At 35.7% G+C, this 16072-nt stretch overlaps 1 protein-coding gene across 1 annotated transcript; it reads left to right on the top strand.

Annotated features, from left to right (window-relative positions):
• The first annotated feature begins 8916 nt into the window (after nt 1-8916).
• Nucleotides 8917-10046, top strand: LOC137806894 (protein SRC2). Its single transcript, XM_068607260.1, has one exon. It carries the CDS (start codon nt 9065-9067, stop codon nt 9863-9865), a length of 801 nt encoding a protein of 266 aa, XP_068463361.1. The 5' UTR covers nt 8917-9064; the 3' UTR covers nt 9866-10046.
• Nucleotides 10047-16072: the final 6026 nt, after the last annotated feature.

The raw sequence follows: 16072 nt of genomic DNA, 5'->3' as shown, positions 1-16072 counted from the left end.
GAGTCTATTCATCTCCAACTCATGTTCCCTAAGCTTGCCAAACAAAGAAGTCATACTCAATGATGTTAGATCTTTTGATTCAGATATAGCAGTTACCTTAGGTTTCCAAGATCTATCAAGACATTTGAGGATCTTGATGTTTAGCTCTTCTTTTTCAAAGGTTTTCTCAAGGCTCATGAGGTGATTGATGATGTGAGTGAACCTCTTCTGAACTTCAGCAATAGTCTCACCCTTGAGCATTTTGAACATTTCATACTCTTGGATTAGAGTATGCTTTCTGCCTCTTTTCACCTCATTAGTATCTTCATGAGTTACCTCCAAGGTGTCCCACATTTCCTTTGTTGATTTGCATTGAGAGACCTTGAAAAATTCATCTGAAAAATTCAAGGCAGAAGTTATTATGTTTTTAGCAATGCAATCAAATTTGGTCTTCTTGCTTTCAGGTGGAGAACAAAAACTCATACCTTTCACTTCCTCTCAGTGAAACAACTATTACTTTGGAATATGTGGAATTGGTATTGGGTTTACCTATTGACAGAGAGGTTGTCACCGAGATTACAAGTGGTGATTTAATATCTTTGTGTGAGCAGTTTGCTTAGATTTATACCACCCTCTACAACGGTAAAATGAAATTAATTTGACTTGGCTTAACAACACTTTTCAAGAACTGCCACATCATGCAACTGATGATGTTATTGCTCAACATGCTCGAGCCCACATATTAACACTTATTGGGAGCCAATTGATGTCAGATTCTTCAGGTAGTAAGGTACATTTAATGTATCTATTATTGTTGGCTGACTTGAACAACATCAGGAATTATAGTTGGGGGTCAGCTGTATTGGCTACTCTGTATCGTGCGCTCGATCACGGAATAGACTTTAATCAAGATAATATTAGAGGTTGCACGTTGCTTTTACAATGTTGGGCATGACAACGCCTAACATGCATTTCTCCACAACTTCAACCATTGACCGATGAAGAAGTTCAACAAGGGGTTGGTTTCCCACTCGGGAAAAGATATGTTATTTTTGTATTAATTTTTGAGACAAGAAAACAAAGTTTTTAATATTCCTTTACTTACGTTAGGTGGACTCGAAGGATGCATAGGACGCACACAGGAGGAACCACTGCTCCACAAATACGAGCAACGCTTGAAGGCATTAAAGCTAAAGAGGTTGTGACCAATATATAAACTAACATATCATTTTAACTGGAAATTTCATATTACTGATGTTTCAAACATTTATTTACATTTTCTTTGGACTCCATATTGAGTGGATTATGTTAGGCGTTTGATCACTATTGAGGTTTCCCTAATTGCACGAGTTCCTCTCATATGTTTCACAACAGTTGAATTTCATTAGGTTGATAGGGTTATGCGCAATTTGGATTTCGATAGAGTATTCCAAGTGACTTATTCAACCTTAATCAACTTCACAAAGAGGATATGAGAGGACAAACTAGTCGATAATAGCCACAATATCATGTCGCATGGATAGCTATGTTGAATGACCGTCATAATCATCTAATTCTCGAAAATCAGTTTAACAGAAATGGCCATTTGCATGACAAGTCAACATACATGCAATGGTACATCAACCATACTATCCACTACATCTCACCTATACAGTCATCGTCCGTTGACAATGTAAGTTCAATTACAAAATTATTTATTATTCTTCATTCACTCATCCAAAATTAACACATATTTTCAACATCATGTCGGGTCTTCTTCTCAAGTTGAATCGTTTCAACAACATTCTTTTCGTCCGTCGGGTGTTCAACCGACCCAATTGTTCGGATATAGAGATCAATCTAACATGTCATTCCAATCATCATTCCATCAACCACCTTTCAACTATTCAACATTTCCATCTCAACAACAATTTTTAGCTAGTCCATCAAATCCCTTTGCAACCTCTACCATGACCCCTCATCTGCCTACAATACAATGTCATTCATGCAGTATTATTGACCAACAATGTCTTCACAAGTATTTGAAATCAGAGTGATGACAATGAAGTCGAAGGCACTGACGATCATATTCCACCTTTGCCCCTCCTACCCTTCCATCCGAACAACAGCCACAAGAAAGACCACAAAAGCAACAAAGAAGACCACCATGTGGCACAGGTTATCATAGATGACAACATTTCCTACATTTATATTTTCTAATCATGTATAAATTGTACTTATTTATCATTTTATCAACTACAAATACTACTTCACGAACATAATTTCAATGTTTTAAAAACAACAAAAATATTTTTAGTTTTAACAATATTTAAAAAGGACTAAATATTTTACATTTATCACACAACCTATTTTAATCCAACTTAATTTTAGGTAACTTTGTTTTTTGTGAAAACAAAATTTAGTTTTAATTTTTTTAATATTATTTATCTATAAAATACAATTTTTCACAATATTCTTATTTTTATTCACTTCATGTAATTTTAAACAATTTTTAAAATATTATTATATACATTTTTTAATTTTAAAAAATATTAATTATTTTAAAAAAAATCAACTGAATTTTTCAACCGAATTAACAACTTTAATTGAGATAAAATATACTAAAGTTGTCAATCAAGTGTCCAATTTTATTTAAACTGAAGTTGTTAATCCGGTTGGTAACTTTAATTAAAAAAAATGGACAGATTAATGAATTTAATTGATGTTGCCTACACCATTGACAACTTTGACTAAAAAATGCCAATTCCTGTAATTTTTTTCTCATTGAACCATTTACGTAAATCTAAAACCATTTTGGTAAAATTTTCGCAAAGACAAAACCAGCTTCCAACATTTGGTGAGGTTTATGTGCGATGGTGCGGTGATGCTGTGCGGTGGTGCTGTGATGCGGTGGGTGAGATGGAAGTTAGGATTTAGGATTTTTGAAGAAGAGAAAGAGAAAAATGAGATATGAGATTTCTGCAACAGAAAGCGTGAAACTAAGAAAAAAATTTGTTAAAATTACATATTTTTAATTATTTATTTACAAAATATTTTTAAAATATTTATTTACTGGAATTGAAAAAATATTATTTTTTAGAGTGGAATAATAATTTAAAAAATAAAGTCAATTTATTCTTTTTCTAATTTATATTATTAAAGAATTTTAACATTTAAAGAAAATAGATATGAAAACATTACTTAAGGAAATGGTGTATGAAGGAAGGGAGAGATGAAAAGAGTGAAAAAATTATTATATTTTTTATGTCAGATAAATATTTTAACTGATATAATAAATTTTTAGTCTAATATATTATGACTGGTATATTATAACCATCATAGTAAATTGGTATAAATATTTTTTATGATAGTTTTCATTTCATTTTAACTGACATAGTAAATATCATATTATTTATAATTGTACCACTGCTTAATTTATTATGACGGGTGAATTACAACCGTCATAATAAGTTATCATAAAATCATATTTTTGCACTAGTAAAATCCTCCCATTTAATCCATGCAATTTTGTTTTCTTCCTTCCTCCATCCCCATAGAATTTTCCTCTATATTCTAATAATGTTGTTGCTTACAAATATTAGAATCTTAAATAAAGATAGATAAAACAAGGGTACAACAGATAATACTAATTTTATGAGACACACCCTATCAGTAAATGATAAGTTCTACCCTTCCACTTTGAAAGCTTGTTTTTAATTTTAGGTACAACCTCATCCCAAAACTTAGTATTTCTAGAGTTACCACCAACAATTATGCCTATATATTTAAAGGGAATTGGAATTTTCCTTACCGTTTAAAATAAAAGTGAAAGTAAAGAGCTCATCTCTCTTAATCCCAACATTTACTAGAACAAATATAGTTGTTGATTCCAAACATACTTTTATCAAACTTATCCACTTACTAATAAACCCAAGCCTTCCCATCATATAATACAAAAGATCACAACTTACAGAGAGAATGTTTGTTTGACCTAGCCTTGAATAGTCATTTGGGTTCGTGGATAACTTCTTGTGAAGTTGGGTCATATCAGGCCCTCTAGGTTGGAAAGAATTTGTCATCGAATTTAGAGCTCCTGTAGATAACATAGTTAGTTTGTTCACATAAAAGATAAGAAGGTTTTGAAAGGTGAGAAGTGAATCAAGCTTATGTGCATCTTTTGAAGTTTTTGTGTATTAGTCCTATATACATGTTTTGTTTGTAGAGAATATATCGGGAGAAAGTGAATTTTATGTGTAATGCCTCTTATAAGGTGAAAACCTTTGGGAGGATTTTGAAAATCATCCCTAAATTTCTCTAACAAATATTTCAAGTATTTAGAATTGTTAGTGGATGAAAAAGATAAGGAAAGAGAATACATAGGATAGGTAGTTTTTATTTTCTTCCTGACCCTTTTCATTTTCTCTTTTTATTTTCATTTTTATTTGATCCTCATTAACTTCTTTTGAAAATAAAGGTTTTAAGATAATCTTGTGTCCTTGGAAGTTGCAAGAAATTTTGTTGGTATTTTTTTCTATCATATTGCCAAGGCCTTCCCAAAAGCACATTTTGGCTTCCATTGGCACAACATCACACAAAACTTCATCTTTATATTTTCCAATGGAAAATGTTATGAGGACTTATTTATTAACCATTATTTCACCCTTTTCACTAAGAAATTGTAATTTATAAGGTTTTGTATGAGAGATCATGGGTAATCCAAGCTTCTCCACTACTTTTGTACTTGCCACATTAGCACAACTACTCCCCATCTATGATCATGGAACATAACTTGTTGTTGATAAGGCAGCGAGTGTGAAAAATATTTTCTCTTTGGATTTCATCAAAAGGCTTTTGAATTGTTCCCAACATTCACCTTGCCACCAATAATTCACCTACACAAGGAATTTCGTATTCATCTTCACTAGGGGTTTTAGAAAGGGTAGTGTTTAGATCTAGAAGATGGAGCACTATTATCACTTACTATTATCCCTACTTTTACCATCATGGTTCTTTTATTAGGGCAATTTGCAGCTATATGTCCAAAACCTAAACATTTAAAACATTTTTTATTTGAGGTTTTGGTTGGCGATTTAGGACTAGAAGGAGAAGGGTTGTCTTTAGAAAGTTGTTTTTGTGAGGTGGATTCTCTAGAGAAAGTGGAAGGGAAATCTCGATTTTGAAATTTATTTTTGTCCGTCCAAGATGATTTGTAAAAGTCATCATTATGAGTATTTTGAAAAGAGTTTTTCTTTAAAACTTGTGATTCGACCTTGATGACTAGGTGAACCAATTTTTCCAAAGAGGTATACTCATATCGTTCTACAACATTTTAAATTTCTCTTCTTAATCCACTCACAGATCTAGCTATCTTTGACTCTTCACTTTCATGCATATTAATTTTAGTCAAAATAACTTCTAAATCCTTAAAGTATTCATCTACCGTCCTAGATCCTTGATGAAGTCCCTGGAGCTTCAACTAGAGTTCCTTCCCAGAATGAGGAGGAATAAACCGCGCGTCCATGCAAACCTTTAAATCATTCCAAGAGATCATGACTAGCCTCTTGTTTAGCCTAATGTCCATTACAAGTTGATGTCATCATTGGATGGCATAATTCTCAAACTCTAGGGAAGCTAACTTAAGACTTTGGTCCTCATCTACATCGTATACATTAAAGATTTTTTCTTCCTTAGCTTCCCATCCTAGATACAAATTTGGATCACTATCCCCATTAAAACTAGGTAACTTTACAAAAGAAATTGTCTTCTTGTGTTGTTGATGATGGTGGTGCCTATCTTCATAATTGTGCCCTCTCCATTCTTCATCATCTTGCTCTTGACTTCCATAATGCCTTTGATACCTTGTGGCTCTCCTAGGCTTCCCATCTTCTTTGTTGGGTTTGCCTCTCTTGTGATTCTTCTAGCATTTGAAGTCTTTTCATCATTTGTCGTATATCCTTCTCTATTTGAACCAAACTCCTCTTGGTCTCTTTAAGCTCCACCATTTTCTTTTCCCTTTTGGGAAAAAGTGGCTTGGAAGATTCCCATTATGACAAAGGAGCCATAATTGTGTATAAACAAAATCAAACAATTAGTTTAAAGCAACAATTAATTCACTCACTCATGTGTATCACTCGACTTTTGAGAAAAGGATGAAAAAAGGTTTAAGTTCACTCAAGAAAAGGGTTCCCAAATTTCAAGAGTCCACACTTGTGAGAAAAACTTCAAGTGAAAGAGGTCAAAACTCTTATCACTCACTCAAAAAGGACTCCACAAGAGAATTTAAAAACAGGTAAGAAAAGTTTAAAGAAAGAAAGTTAAACCAAAGTTGAATCAAGATGAAGACAAAACTATAAACAAGATAAACAATAAAAACATGTTTGAAGACTCAAAGAAACTTACTTAGACTTTAATTATGAAGTTTATGTTTAGAAATTGTCAAAGCATGAAGGATAAAATTCCACAATTATGAAAGTAATTTGTCACACAAATAGAATCTTTTTTTTTAGCAATTTGAATTTTGAAAGGTGAATGCAGTTAACTTTTCTTTGTTTTTATGGATTCAAAATTTCCATATTCTTTTTTATGCATATTTTTAATTCACTTTTCAATTTTTGAAAATGATATTGGATTGAGATTCAATTCATATGAACACTTGCATTCTATGTTCGGAATTAAATCAACCACTACTCAAACAACTTATATTTTTTTTTTTAGTTCTTCACAATTAAAATCAAAATAAGCATAATGGAATTAAGATGCCTAGAACAATAAGAACAAAATGAGTCAAACAAAAAGCAATGACAAATTTAAATGATAAAGATAACTCTTAAATCCGTGAATCTATTCACTGTTCTCCATCTAAAAATATGTACCTCCATTTTGTCCATTTTGTCCTAAAAAACAGATCTCACCCACGACTATTTTAAAAGATGATGGTCTAAGTAAACCAAGCTTAGTAGGAATAGAGGACAGGGGCTGCAACAACCTGTCATCCCTCCATTGTTGGGAGAGGGAGGTTTTCGTTACTTTGTGAAAAAAGTACCCTCCACTTTAGGACTCAAGAAACTCGGGCCTTCACTCAGATACCTCAGATAAACTCTCAACTTGGAGTGAGCAAACCTGCATTTTGCAATCAAAGCCCAACCCAAGGAAGCTACAATTTTATCCCACCACCATAGTTTGTTCATCTGCACAATTGATTTCCTTCTTCATATAAATCAATTTAGTTGTTATTCGGTATGCTCATCTTCTTTATGTGTACCAAAAATTCCTTCCTTTCTTTGATACACACCATCTTTTCCTTCGTGTCTGCTTTACAAAGGACAATTTACATGCAACTTCATATTGTTGACTCTTATAGCATCTAGTTCCTTTTCAAGCTTCCCACATCCAAAACTCTCACAAAACCATATCGTCTTCCCCACCTATTAAGTTTCTGACAAGAAACACCTCCCTTATTCTTCTTCATTCTTCTCCAGTGTTGGAATATCTTTGCCATATCTTTCTCACCAAAATTATTTAGAAAATAGGAGAAAAAAGGTTGTGAGGTTCCACCCGTCGCTAAGAACCATTGAGGTTTTTCACAAAGAGAATGAAAATCATATAAGAAATAAGATGATTTTAGTTAAAAAGAAACGGCATAAAACTAATTTTTGTTTCTCTTTCGGGATAATCTAATGTTTTAATACTCATTTGTTATTTCATAAAATTAACTTAAAACATTTAAACAATCAGCACTTGAGCTAATCCTTGAAAAAAATAGTTAATTGTAAACATTGCTACATTTTATTATTGAGTGTAAGAGAGTGTTCCACTTATACTCTCCCCTTTTGCTCCTAACGAAAAGAACCATAACATGAAGAGACCCAAAAATGAAGAGATTAGCATTGAATAACACACACTTATGTCCTCTAACTTTAACTTATAGTTTTAGCGTTTATAAATGAAGACATATTCCTCAATCCCCACCTCACGTAAATGACGACCACTTCACCTCCACACAGTTCAATACCTACTGTGGTGAAAAGAAAAAGTGCAAATTCAGATTTCATATATTTGTTTCCCATTTGATTCTTAAATTTGACCAAGTCTCTACATTCTAATTCATTCAAAAATTCGAATAAGATTAGGTTTATTATATAAGATGAAATTGCGCTAAATCAAAGAGTCAAAGGAAAACAAAAAAATCATTTAGGTTTCAAAGTTAAAACTAAATATTTGTTTGTATTATACGTTTTTCCATCCTTGTCGTTAGTTGCATCCGGTTGTGGTCCTGGAATTTAATTCCATCTGCCAAATAAAATTATTAGATATTTTGGGCGTGCTCTATTTCAGATATTTTTAAATTCTTTTATAAGAAATAATAAAAAAAAACGAAGTAATTAATATTTTAAAATTTAATAAGAAGTCGAAATATAATAAAAAAAACGGAGTAGAAGTAACTGGGAAATAAAGTTCGTTGGAAGAAAAGAAGAAAAAGAGAAGAAGAATGAAAGAAGGGTCCCAACAACTTCTTGGAAACAGCCAATTGTGATATGTGTACTAAGAAGATAATAAAAATATATATAGTAAAATAATAATATTAAGGATTCTAACGTGGTTATATAAAAATTATGGATTATGAATATATAATGCTAAAAAGAAAAAAGGATATTCTAAGTTTTATCTTTCTTGAACTAGCAAAACACGCTGAAAATGACAATAGGGAAAAGTCGTTATGCAGACGCATAGAACTCACACATGACTTGGTCAATTGCAGTGTCAATTTGGAAGTTTCCAAAGAAATTGTTTCATTAAGCCATTTTTCCTTTTCTTTTTTACTTTAATTTTCTGTCATTTTAAAATTATAAAACAATACTAACTATAACAAACTGAAAAAAGAAAAATACATAAAATAATATAAGTGATTTATTTGATTGGGCAAATATGTGATAACAACCTCAAAGCCGCCTTTATTGAGAAAAAAAGTAACAATATTAAAACGCGTGAATACGAAAGAGTGTCACTTTAAGTTCAAGATGGTTGACCTTTAATTTGTGAACAAAGAAGTTAAAACCGACTCATATCTCTCATCTGCAAATTCACTGAAACTCTCGTCACCGTCACCATGGAACACCGAACGCTACTACTCAGCCTCGGATCGGCCAAGGATCTAAAAAAAGTAAATTTCTTCTCCAAGATGGACGTGTACGCCGTCGTTTCGCTCTCCGGCGTTCAAAAGATTAAGACTCCCGTCGACAGAAACGGCGGCGCCAACCCCACGTGGAACGTAACCGAGAACATAACTATCAACGAATCGCTCGCACGCCAGAACCGCTTGACCCTCGAAATCAAGCTCCGCTGCGAGCGCAACCTCTCCACCGACAAGGAAATCGGCCAGGTCCTCGTCCCCGTCAAGGAGCTTCTCGACCAACCCGGTGACGGAAAATCCTTCCAGCATGTTAGTTACCAGGTCAGAAAACCCTCCGGCAAGCCCAAAGGAGCGCTCAGTTTTTCATACAAATTTAGCGAAAAAATCACAGCGCCCGGGAAAGAGTCAGCGCCGTCAGCGCCGGTGCTCTCGGTTGCTCACATGACAGAGCCGGTCACGGCTTATCCTGCTCCTTCTGTGGGGTCCACTTCTGCCTATCCAAGCGTGTATCCTCCTCCACCGCCGCTACAACATGCGGCCGGATATGCGTACCCTCCGCCGCCACAAGCGGGATATGCGTACGGTCCACAAGCGGCTTACGGATACGCGCCACAACCCGGGCACGGTTACCCTTCTGCTCCTGCTCAAAAAGCTGGGAAGAACAAATTTGGAATGGGATTGGGAGCGGGTTTGCTTGGAGGAGCATTGGGTGGGCTTCTAATCGGAGACATGATATCTGATGTTGGTTCTTGCGATGCTGGTGGATTTGATTTTTAATTTTTTTTTTACTACCTTTCTTTGTTTGCAGTATATATATAGTTTTTTTAGTATGTGAACTTTGAATATGGTTTTTGCAACAGTATACACTATTTTGTTACTTCTAGTTTGGTGTACAGGTGGTGTTTTCCTTGGCTAATTTTCCAAGTTTGGTTATGAATGTATGAGAGATCTTGTATAAGTGTTGTTATTTTTGTTTTTCGTTTAGGTTTTTGTTATCCTTGTACTTTTGGTAGTTCTCTCACATGTTAGTATGAACATGGGTAGGTACTTAAGTTGTGTTTCCATATTAGCATTATTATCTGTAGGTACTTCAAATTGTGTTTCATATTAATATTAGTATATATACTTAATTTATGTTTGCAAATTAACATTATTTTGTTTGTCATCATCCATTTCACTTTTGGGTAAATTCTTTGCAAAAAGATAATGTGAATTCATAAATGATATTAGAAATGGCAAATATATTAAGGAAAATGTAATAATTTATAGAGTTATAAACTTTGATGTAAGAAAAAATGACACCCATATATTAAATTTGGTAGAAGAATAATTTGAATGAGATGAAAAAATAGCATAGGTGTAAAATCAAACATTGTATTGGTAGTTGTTAGAGCGAGGATAATAATGCGTAATAATTAATTTATAGATTTATATTGCGTAATAATTTATTTATAGATTTATATTCATAGATAGGTTATAATTTGTAAATAATACTGAACTTATGACGAATAGTAATTTGTAATGTTGAATTATATATATATATATATATATATATAATAAGTTATGGATAAATTTGAAATTTTTTTATAGTGATAATAAATGTAAATAATAGTGACAATCAATTTCCTTAAATATATAATTTTGTTTTGAAGTAGCACGAGTATTGCTCATTTATGATGTTCTTAAGATCATCTTTGAAGGAGTTAAATCATGATACTAATATTTTGAAGAGATAACAAAGAAAATAAATGAAAATCAAGCATGTATCATAATTGAAACTTCAAAGTTTAATGTATTGGAGCTAGTGACTCCCCCAAGTGGGCAATGCAATGTCATGAAAGTGATATATATATTTTGGTCATATTTGTTCAAGATAACACTTAACATTGAATTTTTAAAATTTTCTATTGAAAATTGTAAAAAGAAAGCACGATAATTTTTTTTGAAAATTTTATATAGTATCGGTATTCTATATTTATATAGATGATAAAATATTCTGTTAGAAAATATTTGTGTAACAATTCAAATTTATACTCTAGGATTTACATATATTACAGTTGCTGTTATATAATTAAAATTAACAAAAAGTTTTTAAGAAAAAAACAATATTAAATAGTTATATATCAATTTTTAGTTTTTATCTCATAAAAAAAATCATTTTATATTTATATATTTAAGAATAATTCATAAATTCATAGTTAATGGTTCTGATTTATCTCAAGACTGTTTTTCATTATCTATATTGTTAAATTAAATATTGTACCGATTAGTCATCGGACGTCGTTGATCACTAGTAATGATGGGGCCACGTAAGATGGGTCCCACGAGCAGCGTGGGCCAGTGCCTTGTAAGGCACGTGGGCCAAAGTGTCGAGGAGTGGTCAGGCGTCGATCACCAGGATGTACTGATGTGTTCTCGACAGTATTGTGAGGACAATGAGAGATCGGACATTGGTGACTCAAACAGTAGAGCTGGGCCATAAAGGTGGACCACAAACCACACACCAGTTATCAGCTAGGGAGAAGCCTAGGTCACGAGGGTCCATGCGTGTGGTGTGGATGACGCGTTCAGGCGTAACACAAGTAAAGAGCCACTGGAAAAGATACGACCTGTGAGGGTCACGTTCCAGGGGTGAGCTGCATGCATGCATGGCACGTGAACAGCTAGGGTGCTCCCAAGACAGGTGACCCCAGAGATCAGGTGCACGAGGAGGCATCCAGGTGGTCACCCTGTCAGAGGTTGCACTCTAGTTAGGGAACCCCACGCGCTAGGTTGCCCTAAGAGTGGGTAACAGTAGCGTTGGGGCCCATCCCCTCAGAAAGTCTATTTTGGGTAGCGAAAACAGTGGAAACCCTAGGCTATATAAAGAGAAGTAACAAACTTAGTAAGGAACGATATTCATTTGCGCCGCTTAACACACATAGTGACACAGAGCTTTTACGCTTAACAGTTTGGTGTTTCCTAGTCCTAAGATTGACTTGAGCGTCAGAGTGCAAACGACCTTTAGGGTGCCCTTTGTCTTTGTGATTTCTGGTGCTTGATTGAGAGAGAGACACGAACGAAGGCACAGAGAATCAGGCGTAGGAGTATCGTGAGACGTGCAAAGACAACTGAGTCAACCGGTAGGAACAAATATCTAGTGCGATTTTAGAGAATTTTAAGCTTTCTATCTTGTTCTTTGTTCATCTTTGTAATGAATAAACAACAACATAATAACCAAACGTATAATAACCAAACATAACAAAGTCTCATAGTGAAACGAAAATAAATCTTTCTAACTTAGAAGAATTTACAAGAAAACAATAACAAATAAACAACAATAACACATTACCAAAATTACAAATAAAGACACCAAATAACATATCACCAAAATTTTGTGTAAAACTCCTCAAAACAAAAGTAAAAACCATAGATCATTAAGACCTGAGAAATAACTCCTATATGATCAATAAATAGTAAGTTAAATACAAAAATATTGTTAACATCTAGTCAAACAACAAAACAACTAATCTTACAAATAGATAACATGAAAGATGAAAATATACCAACAGAATATTAATTTTGTTTTATTAATTATTTTACTATTTTTATTTTTATTTTTCATTTTATTATAGTAATAAGATATATTTATAAATATTTAATTGTTATATCTTACATATCGATTTAAAATATAATTAATTATTTTTTGTAAAATTAATTATTAATTATTAAATTATTTTATTTTATAAAATATTAAATTATTTTATTTATTATTATAATATTATTTATTTAATTATTTATCGTATTATAATTTTAAATTAAATATTTTATTATATTTATTTAAATATAAAATCTATTAATCTACCAACACTACAAGAAAATCATGCAATAGAAACCAATTTTTAGAGACCAAAATAATTAGTTGCAATAGTAACTAAACTAGAGACCATTTTAGAAACTAAAAAAACAAATTGGTTTCTAAATTAGTTTCTATTATTGTTAAATAGTTTCTAAATTGGTATCTAATTAGCAACCAATGTTTTAACTACCAATTATTTAGTTTCTAAATTTGGTAGCAAAAACATTGGTTGCTAATTAGATACCAATTTAGAAACTATTTAATAATAATAGAAACTAATTTAGAAACCAATTTGTTTTTTTAGTTTCTAAACTGGTCTCTAATTTAGTTACTATTGCAACTAATTATTTTGGTCTCTAAAAATTGGTTTCTATTTCATGATTTTCTTATAGTGAAATGATCAATTATGTATTTAATGATAATTAATTATATAGTGATAAAAAATTTATTCACACAGTACGAGTGAAATTTGTACCGACCAATCCTCGGGCTTCATTGACCGCTAGTAATGATGGGGCCAAGTAAGCTGGGTACCACGAGCGGTGTGGGACCAGTGTCCTACAAGGCACGTGGGCCAGGGTGCCGAAGAGCGGTCGGGTGCCAATCACCAGCATGTACTGACGTGTCCTCGACAGTATAGTGAGGGCGATGAGAGATCGGACATCGGTGACAGACTACGCACCAATTATCAGTGAGGAAGAAGCCTAGATCACGAGGCGCCCATGCGTGTGGTGTGGATGACGCATTCAGGCGTGACACAAGTAAAGAGCCAATGGGAAAGATACGACCTGAGAAGGTCACGTTCCAGGGCGATCTACGCGCATGGCACGTGAGCAACTAGAGCACTCCTAGGACGGGTGACCCTAGAGATCAGTTGCACGAGGTGGCATCCAGGCGGTCATCCCGTCAGAGGTTGCACTCCAGTAAGGGAGCCTCACATGCTAGATTACCCCAAGAGTGGGCGATAGTGGCGCTAAGGCATACCCTCAGTAAACCTAATTATGGTTAGCGGAAACAGTGGAAACCCAAGAGTATATAAAGGGGAGTAATAGACATAACAAGGTACGCTATTCATTTGCGTTGCTTAACACACACAGTGACACAGAGTTTTAGAGTTATCATTTTTGGTGTTTCCTAACCCTAAGATTGACTTGAGTGTCGGAGTGCAAACGGCCTCTAGGGCGCCCTTTGTCTTTGTGTTTTCAGGTGTTCAATCGGAAGGAAATTACGAGTGAATGCAGGGATTCTTGGGCGTAAGATTGTCGTAGGCGCACGAGGACGTTTCCGGTCAACCGGCAGGAACATTTGGCGCCCACCTTGGGAAACGATCTAAAACACTATCCCACCAGCAAGAACCAAAAAGATTAAGAAGATGAAAAATACTAGACAAGGACCCGTTGCACCGAACGGGGGCGAAACCCTCACTTGCAACAGATTATGGATACGATGCAAACCCTCCAAGAATAGGTGGTTGCGTCGAGAGCGAATCAAGAGCGCATCCAGGCAGATTTGGAGGCGTTGCGAGCAACAAATGAAGAACTGCACTGATCCAATGAGGAGTTGCGCCAGGATCTACAGAACCAGGCAGGGGAACGTGAGGTGGAAGAACAGGAAGCCACAACGCCACCCACGGAGTTCCCAATGCCGTTTTCGCAGGCGATAATGGACGTTGTAATACCAGCTACGTTCGTGGGTCCTAAAGCCACCTTCACGGGTGTAGAGGACCCTGAGGCTCACCTCACGGCCTTCCATACCCAAATGATGTTGATTGGGGGCTTTGACGCGGTGTGATGCAAGTTGTTCATGAGCACCCTGGTAGGAACGACGATGGAGTGGTTCATCAGTCTCCCAAATGGCCACATAACATCATTCGCGCAGCTGACCAAGTTGTTCAGGGAACAATGCATCACGAATCGCGTTCCCCCACCGGTCTCTTATGATCTTTTTTACGTAAGACAGTATCAGGGAGAGTCCTTAAAAGAATTCCTCAATCGCTTTGGAGCCCAGGTGGTGAGGTTGAACATCAAGCACGAAACAATGATGGTGCACGCGTTCAGAAAGGGCATAGTACTGGGGCCTTTCAACGAATCGCTCATCAGAAACCACCCTAAAATGTTTGGAGAAATAAGGCGTCGGGCGGTGGCTCACATCGCTGCAGAGGGTGAAGTCAATGAGAAGCGAACGTGCGTGGTTCCCACATGCCCATGTGCACCAGGTCGACCTCAACCCCTAAGGGTACATGAGGCAACGACAGAGAAGAAGACCCACACAAAGCAGCAGCCCTACCAACCAAGGAAGCCCCAAACCAAGGGGTTGCAAGGGAGAATGTGCCGCCAAGGCACAACTTCGTGGTAGAGTTAAAAGACCTCATCGCTATCCCTAATATAGCGGAGAGGCTGAAGGTGCCCCCCAAGACTGACAAGAAGCTCGGGCTCAACAAGAACGTCTGGTGTGAATTCCACCAAGCGTTTGGCCACCCCATACGTAACTGTTTGGCACTGGGACACCAGCTAGACGAGTTGGTGAAGAACAGTTTCCTGAGAGATTACTTGCAGGAAACTCAGGGTGCCGAGGATGTGGCAGCAACGGGGGGTGACCAGGGGCATGAAATTCTCGTGCATGGTTAAATCCATACCATTGCAGGAGGTTTCTCAGGAGAAGGTTGTACCGCTTCTCAGCGGAAGAAGTACGCACGGGCGGTGATGTCGGTGAAAGCACCAAGGGCAGACGATGCCTTTGATGTCGACCTTACCTTCACTAAGGCCGACCTCCAAGATGTCGTTCCCCATGATAACGATTCGGTGGTGATTTCAATAGTGACTACTGGGAGGAAGGTGCACTGAGTACTGGTGGATCGGGGGAGTTCAGCAGACGTAATATTCTGGACGACTTTCAACAAGCTGCAGTTGTCCCCTGATACATTAAGGACTTACATGGGTTGTCTGTACGGTTTCGCGGGAGACCAGGTAAAGGTGCGTGGATACATAGAGTTGAGGACCACCTTCACAAGCGGTACCGCATCCCGCACGGAAAAACATTAGGTACCTTGTCATTAATGCCCCTTCCGCTTATAACGTGCTGCTAGGTAGACCATCGTTGAACAGGTTGGGAGCAGTACCGTCGACAAGGCACATGAAGATGAAGCA

Source organism: Phaseolus vulgaris, chromosome 3, assembly GCF_051622355.1.
Source record: "Phaseolus vulgaris cultivar YP4 chromosome 3, ASM5162235v1, whole genome shotgun sequence".
NCBI lineage: Eukaryota > Viridiplantae > Streptophyta > Magnoliopsida > Fabales > Fabaceae > Phaseolus > Phaseolus vulgaris.
Note: the sequence above shows the minus strand (reverse complement) of the source record. Positions and strands in the feature narration are given on the sequence as shown.